This window comes from Monopterus albus, unplaced genomic scaffold (genome assembly GCF_001952655.1).
Source record: "Monopterus albus unplaced genomic scaffold, M_albus_1.0 scaffold34.1, whole genome shotgun sequence".
Lineage (NCBI taxonomy): Eukaryota > Metazoa > Chordata > Actinopteri > Synbranchiformes > Synbranchidae > Monopterus > Monopterus albus.
Window position 1 is genome coordinate 3,142,993 of NW_018127914.1, and position 9,948 is coordinate 3,152,940.

A 9,948-nucleotide genomic window follows, 5' to 3' on the forward strand; every position below is an offset into this window, starting at 1 on the left:
CTGGCGGCCTGCTTCATTGCCATTGTCCCTGGATATATTTCCCGCTCTGTTGCAGGTTCTTTCGACAATGAGGGTATCGCCATCTTTGCTCTGCAGTTCACCTACTACCTCTGGGTAAGTACACAGGACACTTGATTTTAAAGGTGCAGCAAGGAAGAATGTTATTATACAAGTCAATTTAATATAGACTAACGTGTAATTGTAATGTGGCTAAGTAGTAAATTTCATATAAAACAGGCCTAGATAGTAAATTGAGCTTTGTAAATGGATGCAAACAATTAATACAGCTGTCCCAACAGTTGTTGATTACTCATAACAACAAATTCTACCTGCAAAGACAGTGCTAGAAAAGACTGTTATTACACCCTCTGAAGCATTTTTGGAAAAAGGTAATTAACAAAGCAAGTCAGACTTTTTCAGGGTTTCAATATAATAGTGGGATAATGACCCAAAAATGCCTCCAGGCTGTGATGGAATGGCAGCACAGTGTCAGATTTTCCAGATGAACAATGAAAGGAAACACAACATCAGTGGGAACCTGTGCAACGATGCGGTCCATCCCAACATTAATAACTGGAAAAGTGGAGGTGGTCTCATATCTTTGACCAGTAGTGTATGTGTTCACTTTGTTTTTAGCTGAAAAAAGTCAACGTTTCAACCCAAGTCAAGCATGCTCAGGCCTCTGTTATTTTTTATAGGAAACACACTTTGTATAGCCAGGAGAGTAGCCCTATTTTAAAATGTCCCTTGGCTTCAGATGTATGTTAGGAAGTAAGGAATAAGGAGATGCAAACGTTTGTACTCAACTGTTATGATGAAAAGTACTTTGTGTAAATGAAGCTGCAGCCACAGCAAAAATATTGTGTAAAGGCACCAGTAGACGTGCACAATAATGCAGCAGAAATACTAGAAAATAAAATTAAAATGTAAACAATAGACTATAAATGGATGATGTAGATTTTATTATATGCTGAGAATACTTGAAACATTAAGTGCCCTACACTTGAGAGATGAGGATTTCTAACATTTGCGTTCTATCCTGAAGTTCATACGATTAGATTAAATACAGCATAATATAAGAGTTAAGGGTAATTTTGTTTCAGCTGTTGAAGCTAAAGAGAGTTGCTGCAGGGAAAGTGCCAATACTCTGACTGCATAAATATTGCAGAGCATACTGGACATACCTCTTATTTATGTGGTATTGTGTCATCTCATTGAGTCTGTAAAATTATTCCCTGTTAACAAAATTGCCTCATGTTCCTGCAGACAGCAATGATAGAATATAAAGGTAACAGGTTACAGTGAAGTAATTACAGTCGTCACTGTGAAAGAATTTCACGCCTGCACAGTTAACCTGTGCTGGAGCTGGTGTCAAATGAATATGCCAGGCTATTTTAAGTAAGCCCCCATTTAATGTTGTAGATTTTATCAATGTAAAAGAGATTAAGCAAAAGCTAAAATTGATTGTAAGGCGGTGATTTGCAAGAGGCGGCTTGCACAGGCCTTGTCTAATGAAGCTGAACCTGTGAGGAGCCAGACGCCCCCACAGAGTCTTCTCCCAAACATGTATGTAACAGTGAGAGAAAGACTGTATATTATTTGTCTTTAATACTTAGGTATAAACAGAAGCATGATTTTGATAGTTAATGCTGCTTTTGCTATCATCTTTGGCTTTAACATGACATATCTAATAAACGGTAAGAACAGAAATGACAAAAATCAGTCACCTGGTGCTTTCGTTGCTTTGCTCCTTGCTGAAGTTTGTTTGCTCCTGCTGCTCGATTTATTTTGGTAAAGAGCATGACATTTTTTTTCAATTTTCATTTCTTTTCTCTTTCTTAAGCTCAGAAGCTTTGCTATTGTGCAGAAAGGAGTTCTTTATGACAGCATGCCACAGTCCTAAGGCAGACAAATAAAACCAGTTTTATTCAAACTAGATGGATTTTTTTTTTTGTAACACCCACAATGTTTAAATGAGAATGCCTGCAGCTGTTAAAAAACAAACAAACCCTTGCTGTTTAAAACAATGAAAGGCCTGCAGGGAAGGAGTCGCATGTTTTATCCGGATGTGTACTCGGAACCCATAAAACACTGCATGTCAGCATTCAGGATAAATGTTCTGTCACAGCTGATGGTTTGTAGAGAATTACCACACAGCACACATTCAGACTAAAGTTAAACCTAAACTATCCACCCAAGACATGATTTCTCATAACAGATGTTTAATTAGTAAAGATGAAAACTGAGGTTTTCATTTGACATTGTTCATATTGCCTGTGTAAAGCTGCCTGTCTGCTCAGTGGCAGCGGAGGTCCATGGCTGGTGAACAGGAAAACTGGTACACGGACTGTTCTCATCCATGGGTGGTTCAGTAAGTGAAAAGAAAAGAGCTCTGACTGTGGATGCCACAGGCAGCCAGTGAGTGGTAATAGTAGCTTAGGCTATTTGTCCAATTTATGTTTTATCTTCAAGGCGTTGATCTCTGTTTATGCTCGAGTGTAAAGACATGTTGCGCGGAGGAGGCTTTCATCCAGGTAGAAGTAGTGATGCCAGTATTTCATCATGTCACGCCTTACTGCCGTTTGTCACAGCCTAACAAGCTTTGCAGCACGGATGCCACTGGGTTTTATCCGTCCAGAGATTCAGCCATCCTAGTTGATGTCACTTTGTCAAATCCTGCATGGATGCATCTTTGTATGTGGTTTCAAGGCAGTGCGAATCACTAGGCTTGTGGGTCCTTACGCACATCCCTGTGGCTCTTTTTTTTGATCTCTCTCATTGACACTGATCTGGCAATGACCTACGGTTTAGTTTCCAGGTAGCTGGATGAGCCTGTTGTCCTTACTGTGAGGACAACAGGTACAACACACCTGGTCCAGGGCCTGTGCACTGGCTCAGCAGTTAGGCCTAAACCAAACAAATGGTGTCACTCCTTTGGAGAGTTTACATTGGCTTTATTTAGACCCCTTCACATTTTGCACACTTTGTTGCATATTTAAATTTAGATTGATAAAACTGCCCATCAATCTACACTCGGTCATTTTTAATACATTTTTGCAAATGTATTAAAATCAAATCTTTGATTTACAAGAGTTTTCAGAGCATTAATTCAGTACATTGTAGAAGGCCCTTTGGCAGCAATTACACCTTTGAGTGTTGGGTAAGTGTCTCCAGGGTGTGCACATCTGGACTCTTTGCGGCAGATCCTCTCAAGCTCCGTTAGATTGGATGGGAAGCATCTGTGACCTGCCGTCATCAGGTTGCTCCATAAATCATTTGTGGGGTTTAAGTCTGAAAGCTGGGCCACTCGGGGTCAAGTGAAAGGGTGTGAATACTTCCTGAAGCTACTCCACACCCACACACATACAGTGCATGTTTGGAAGACATACTTAGGCAATGGGTGCATACAAATACATCATTTCTCATTGATTTACGAAGAAACAGAGAATAATGGATTGCTGGCATTCCAAGATTTCCTTTTTTATTTATTTTTTTTATAATCACATTTCAGGAACATTGTTCTCAACTGCAGAACCCACATCTAATTTAACTAGTGAGAGACCTTAGAATTACACGTTTCTTTGCTGACAGACACTGGTATCGAATGTTAAAAACTGAGAAATGCATCAAATGACAGATGATGTCATTTGTTGCATTTGACTACCCCAAAACAGAGTTTGTCTTGCTAATTTATATTAAAAGGAAATTGAATCTCATATTGAAAGAGATGGGCAACAAACTCAGGAGGGAGCTGCAGTTACCGTAAGTGAACTTAAGAGTTGATCTTAAACGGAGTTACGACTGAAATCCGGATCTGTGTTTAATTTGGTACCAAGTTTTGATCTAGTCTTTTGACACATGTATAGTTTAGTCACATTTTTTACTTTAATTTTGTTAGTTTTAGTCAACAGAAGATATTGTACTGTGTCACTGATATTTCAGTCTCATTGTTGTCTTGTATTTTTAATAATCATATGTATTCTTGTCAGCATGTTGAGGCTACATTTGTTGCCATTTTTGTGTTGTGTTACGATGGTTACAAGTGTTAGTGGAAAAGCCTGCTTATCTGTTCACACAGTGTCCCTCTGCTTTGCAGCTCAGTGAATGATTCACTCTAAAATACTGTTCGCTCGGTTTAGCTTGAGAGGAGAATCTAAATCACTGGACAACATTAATAAAGTGATACTTCTGTAGCCAACATCTAGAGGAAGATTTAGATAGTTGACTACCAACATTAATCCTGGAACTTACTTATTTCCTTTGATAGCAACACAAAAGTTTGTGTTTTTTCATTCTAGTGCCGTGCTGTGCATATTTCTTCTAATACGTCTTGGATGTTTTCATCTTGTGTTTATCTGAAATATTTCTTATTTTGCAGGAATTCCCCCAAAGTCCCCATTTGACTTTACAGGCTATAGAAAACTGCCACCATAACCATTTGTCTCAAACCAGGAAATTTGTTTTTGGTTGTGTTAGGGGGCATCAGTTTGTCTCTGCATTATTATAATGGCCTCTTGTCATCCTGTGTGTTTGGACAATACATCTCCAGGTGAGGCAGGTGTTCCTCATGGCAGCCATCACTACCTCTTGAGGTGATGTGTCAACACCGGAGCAGTGCCATTGAAAAAAATCCCCCCTGCTCATGTTTTCCACTGTATTTGGCAAGGGCCCTGAAAAACAATCATGCTGGCCACGCTCCACTGTTTCCCATTATCAGTCTCATTTACCCACATTTGTCTTTGTGTTTTACTTTCCTCCTCTCCATCTTTCTTCTGTCTCACCTCCCTTTAATTGTCTGTCTTCCTTTGTCCCTGCCATTGTTTTGCTCTTGCTGTGTTCTTCTTTCTTGCTCTTCTCACCATCCTTTCTTTTCCTTTCCCATTATTACTCATTCATTTCTTCTACTTGTTTTCTTGTCTCCTTGTCGTCGTCCCCCCTCCACATTGCAGAAATGCTCAGAGCTGTTGTGTCAAGTCTCAGCCCAATCTTCATTATCCCACTCCTTCATTTTATCCTTTAATAGCCCATTCAACTCTCACTTGTTTAATCTGTTTACCCCCCTCCCACCATCAGCCCAAACACACACAAACTCACACATTCTCCCATAATCTATAATTGAACTGCTCTTTTCAACACCATATACATGAATACACACACACTTAGACTTTGGCCTGCCTTACTCCTTTGTTCTCACCCGTTGACTATGCCAGGATCGCTGCAGCAGTAATTCCACTTTTTCTCTCAGTTCACAGTTAAGTAGCCTGACTGGTACCACAGTGTGTGACTCCATAAAAGCGGCAGAGGGAGTCGAAGCGTCCAGTTTGAACATGGCTGGTGCATGCGCTGAGTGGACGGCACAAGGCCAACTTTGGCCCAGCCTGAATGGGAATATTGTCTGAGGAGACCATGGTGGTTTGCACCGTCCTCATCCTACTTGTTTTCACCCTTAAACAGAGGAAGACTCAACATAGAGCCGTTAATATAAAGCATTTTGCTCCTGTGCCTTTAGCAGTGTATACTGAGTTGGCAGTTTAGAGCCAAATAAAACTAATGGGGCCTAATACAGCTGTCCTACAATGACTCCTACCTTCATGAAGGTGTTAATGTTCGGTTCCAACTGTGTGGCAATTTTGGAGGCTGCGATTTGTGGTGCTGGCTAATATTTTTGTCCACTCTATTTATATCAATGAGGGCACTAAATATAAGAAACGCCTCTTAGTGTAACACAGCTCAGCAGCACCACGTACTGCACGCTCCAATCTAACTGTATAGTTGAATCATTATGACCTTCATCACAGGGCTGTTGTATAAGACCATACTAATTCAAGTTAAATGTACCTAATAAACTGCCAGCTGGGTATAATTTACAACTTGAACCCATTTCTAATGTGATAAATATTACAGGTGGAAAAGAATAACACTTTCCCTCTTCCCTCATGAGTAACACTTGTCATTTCACCTATTTTAGAGTTGATAATATCTAGGAGCTAATTCTGTAACGGGCTATGATGTATTGTTGGGTTACTAGTGAGTATTGTTTTGCTTTAATTTAGCGCAGACAGGGACTGATGTCTTCAACAGTGTTAAATACCGTTGGCTATCTCACTTGCACGTAGTCAGTTTGGCTTCACTAAAGAAAGATCAGCAGACAGAATCACATTTAGCATGACAATACTGATGATCTTAGTTTTGCTTTTTCTTTCTTTGTCTGAATTGACTGGTTTTAATGAGCGATCTCTCGGGTTAACAAAAGCTGACAAAACTCGAACAGTAAGTGCAACTCAGCCACGTTTAAAATGCGAAGTGCCTCTCAAGAGTAGACATAAATTTCGTGACCAGGGAGTTCACAGAAAAACAGAAGGTAATTGGGGCTTAATTTATTACCAGGGTGTAGGTGAAAAATAAGACATCTGATGGGACTGAAATCAATGACCCATCACTTGTAATATTAAAATCACCCCATCTCCCCAAGAGAAATAAATAATCTTGGTGCATTACTCCTGTTATCCCAACCCAAGCAGTGCAACAAGACCATAAAACATTGTCATTTTTTTTCTTCCTCAAGCAACAGTTCCACCTTCTTATAGGAGAGAATGATAATCAGGTCACCACAGACCTACTTACTGTGGCCTGCCTCAACATACAGGAAAACCACTACTTGAGGACAGTTTATTTGCGGATTTCTGCATACGCCTACAGCATGAAGCAGAGTCTGTCTGCAGCTGATTGATTAGTGGCTGATCCAGGGGTCTGTCTGTGACGCTCTGCTGGGTGTTTGGGCGAAGTGAGACCACCATGATCCAGTCATCATTGATTCCCCTTCATCAGCAAATCCCAGGCATTGTTGGATGTGATCAAGCCTCTTGACAGCCCCCCTACCTTCCTTGTCAATAGCACTCTTCCTGAGCTTGAGAACTTGAAAGGTCACTGTTAAATGCATCTTTTATTCCTTGTGTGCATGTACATTTTTGTCTGTGTGCTTTTAAATGTTACTGTGTGCACTTGCCAGCTTTTTTGGACTGTGGTGAGAGAAGAGCTTGTATACTAGTCTGAACTGGTTTTTGCTCATCCTCACGGCTGGCTGTTCTAAATCTTCTGTCATCATTAAATGGTATTAATTAGACTACATTTAAAGATGGTCAGAATATGCACGCCTCATTTTAACCCAAATACAAGTTGATTTTACACATTTTCATTTTACTTTAGTTTTAAAATACGTCTTAACCTAACTCTCAAATCCGTTGAATCACAGTGTAAAGAAAACTTTTTAATGGGATAATATGTTTCACCAGCTTTGGACCATAAACAAATAGCGTGAACCTTTAGTGGAGAGGACCACCTGCACTTTGTAGATTTTCCTGCTGCAACTCAAGGAGAAAACTGTGTCATTATCACAGTAATGTGTAGCCTGCAGTGCTTCAGTTTTTTGTGTCCCTGAAACATGAACTGCAGGTCTTCATGTTTTGTTTGATGTTGAAACCTACATATGTGGCCATTATACTGCTGTGACATTTGTATCATTTTCTGCTCTCTTTTTTTGTCTTAGGTGAAATCAGTGAAGACAGGCTCGGTATTTTGGACCATTGGCTGTTGTCTCTGTTATTTCTACATGGTAAGAATAGTTCCCACACAAACACTGGCTACATACTATAACCATAGGCTGATTTAGACTTGGACTGTATCATGCCCCACTGCCATCTTATTTACTTACTATTAAATTTTTACATTGTTTACTCTGCTTTTTATGTGATTCGGTTAATGTATTGGATCCTACAATGATTGTTAATTTTTAAACTTGCTTATATTTGTGTGGTGACAAACTGACTGAAGCAGTGGGAGGCCTAATCTTAACCTCAGCCTTTGGGAGTTTCTCGCCACATCCTGCCTTGTATTTGTGTAATTAGTGCCAGTTCATAACTAGTTTTTGAATATAAACCCTGTTTCTTAGATGGTATTGTTGGAGTGTCATGTCTGTACCCAGCAGTGACACGGCTATGCATGGGTAAAAAACGGAAGGAGCAGTTTAGCCAGTGTTTTCTGCATTATTTATGGAGCCCATCAGGGGGTTGATGAGAAAGATGGGATAAAAAGCCTGCCTCAGCGACAGATTGTTTGCACGTGTGTTTGAGGGTGCGTGAGTGCTTATGAAAATCTCCAGCTTCTTATTCCAGCTAAATCTCTGTGGCCAGCAGTGAGACAGATGTCAAATGAAACAGCTTACCGAAATCCAGCTTCATCGATCATACCGGGCCATAGCATCCGAGGGAGGTTAGAGAGGATTGGAGTGACATCAACAGGAAAGAGGAGTGATGGAATAGAATAGGTGACAAGGCGGAGTGGAGATGGGCAGAAACAAAGAAATGGAGAGAGGTGAACAGATAGAGGGGACAGAGATTGACAGACATTCAGAATAAGACAGGAGCAGGGATGAGATGTGTTAACTTCCACAATGAGTACAGTGAGTCTCCATGTCTCTTTCTCCTTATTACTACTTTCTCTTCTTCACGCCCACTCACTCTCTCTTCAGTGATGTGATGTTTCTGTGTACTCTATCTGCAGCCCACCCACTGTTGCAGATGAGTCCTCTGGCAGCAAGGAAGAAACTAGACTTGCATGTCTTCATCAAACCACCAGTCCTCACTGCGTCCTTTTCAGCTTGCACACTAAGTGCCGCATATACTTGTTAACCCACCCTACTTTTTTCTAGCCCATCACTTGACACCGTCAGTTTCATCAGGATATAGTCCAGGCTACGTTTTCCCTTGGGCCTTAATTGAATGTGACACTTGTAAGGTAGATTTGGGGGCAGAGAACGAGAGATCCTCTGCTTGGATATTGGCATAATCAGAGAACAGAGAAGGACAGAGAGGGACAGAAAAGGATGGGAGTAAGAAGAGATCAAAGATCAGAGCAGAAGGACCCGCTGAGGGACGGGAGCTTCAAGAACCATTTGGACAGCTGCACAGCATCCTCCTTTTATCCCCCCAGGGGTGAGGGAAGAGCAGTGGGGAGGGACAGAGGGATAAAGGACAAGGCAAAAGCAGATGCATGAATCAAGTGCACGCCATTATTCCTTCCTAAAGCTTTTTCTTAATGTTCTTTCTTAACCCTTTACATTCCCAACTAGCAAAGCAACCTATATCACCAGAGTGTTTCAAAAGCTCCTTTGGTTAAACAGGTATTGGTTAAATGCATTGAACAAAAGACTGTTTAACAGATGTCCCCTCCTTTCACTTTGTAGCCTTGCTAAACGATGGAAGTGTCTGTCAGTGCCGGGTGGTGCTTCACTTTGGTCCAGACTAAAATATCTCAACAGCTCTTGGTTGGGTTGCCATGAAATTTGGTCTCGACATTCATGGTTCCAGTGAGGATGATTCCTTATGACTATGGAGATTATTCTGGCTCCCTTAAAGGATAAGGCTCGTCATTTTCTATTTTGATAGTATTTTCAGAAATCCTTTTGCAGTGACTAAACCAACAATGAATTGCCTCAGCTCATGGTTTATGTCTGTCAGTCTTCAACCTGGATTAGCTTATTTGTCTGGACCATAGACCTGTGTTATTCTGATACAATTAAAAACATGTAAGAGAAGTACACCACTGAACTTGGTGAGGCCTTCATTATGAAATATACAGTGGGTATGGAAAGTATTCAGACCCCCTTAAATTTTTCCCTCATTGTTATATTGCAACCATATGCTAAAATCATTTAAGCTCATTTTTTTCCTCATTAATGTACACACAGCACCCCATATTGACAGAAAAACACAGAATTTGACATTTTTGCAGATTTATTAAGAAAGAAAAACTGAAATATCACATGGTCATAAGTATTCAGACCCTTTGCTGTGACACTAGTAGAAGCACCCTTTTGAGCTAATACAGCCATGAGTCTTTTTGGGAATGATGCAACAAGTTTTTCACACCTGCATTTGGGGATCCTCTGCC

The 9,948-nt window shown here is 40.6% G+C and overlaps 1 protein-coding gene across 1 annotated transcript in view; it reads left to right on the plus strand.

Annotated features, from left to right (window-relative positions):
- LOC109958792 (dolichyl-diphosphooligosaccharide--protein glycosyltransferase subunit STT3B-like) overlaps window positions 1–9,948 on the plus strand; it is a 71,513-nt gene that overhangs the window by 37,483 nt on the left and 24,082 nt on the right. The window contains 2 exon segments of the mRNA XM_020597701.1: window positions 1–114; window positions 7,547–7,612. The exon segment at window positions 1–114 is cut by the window's left edge and continues 41 nt beyond it. Coding sequence (XP_020453357.1) covers window positions 1–114; window positions 7,547–7,612 — 180 coding nt within the window.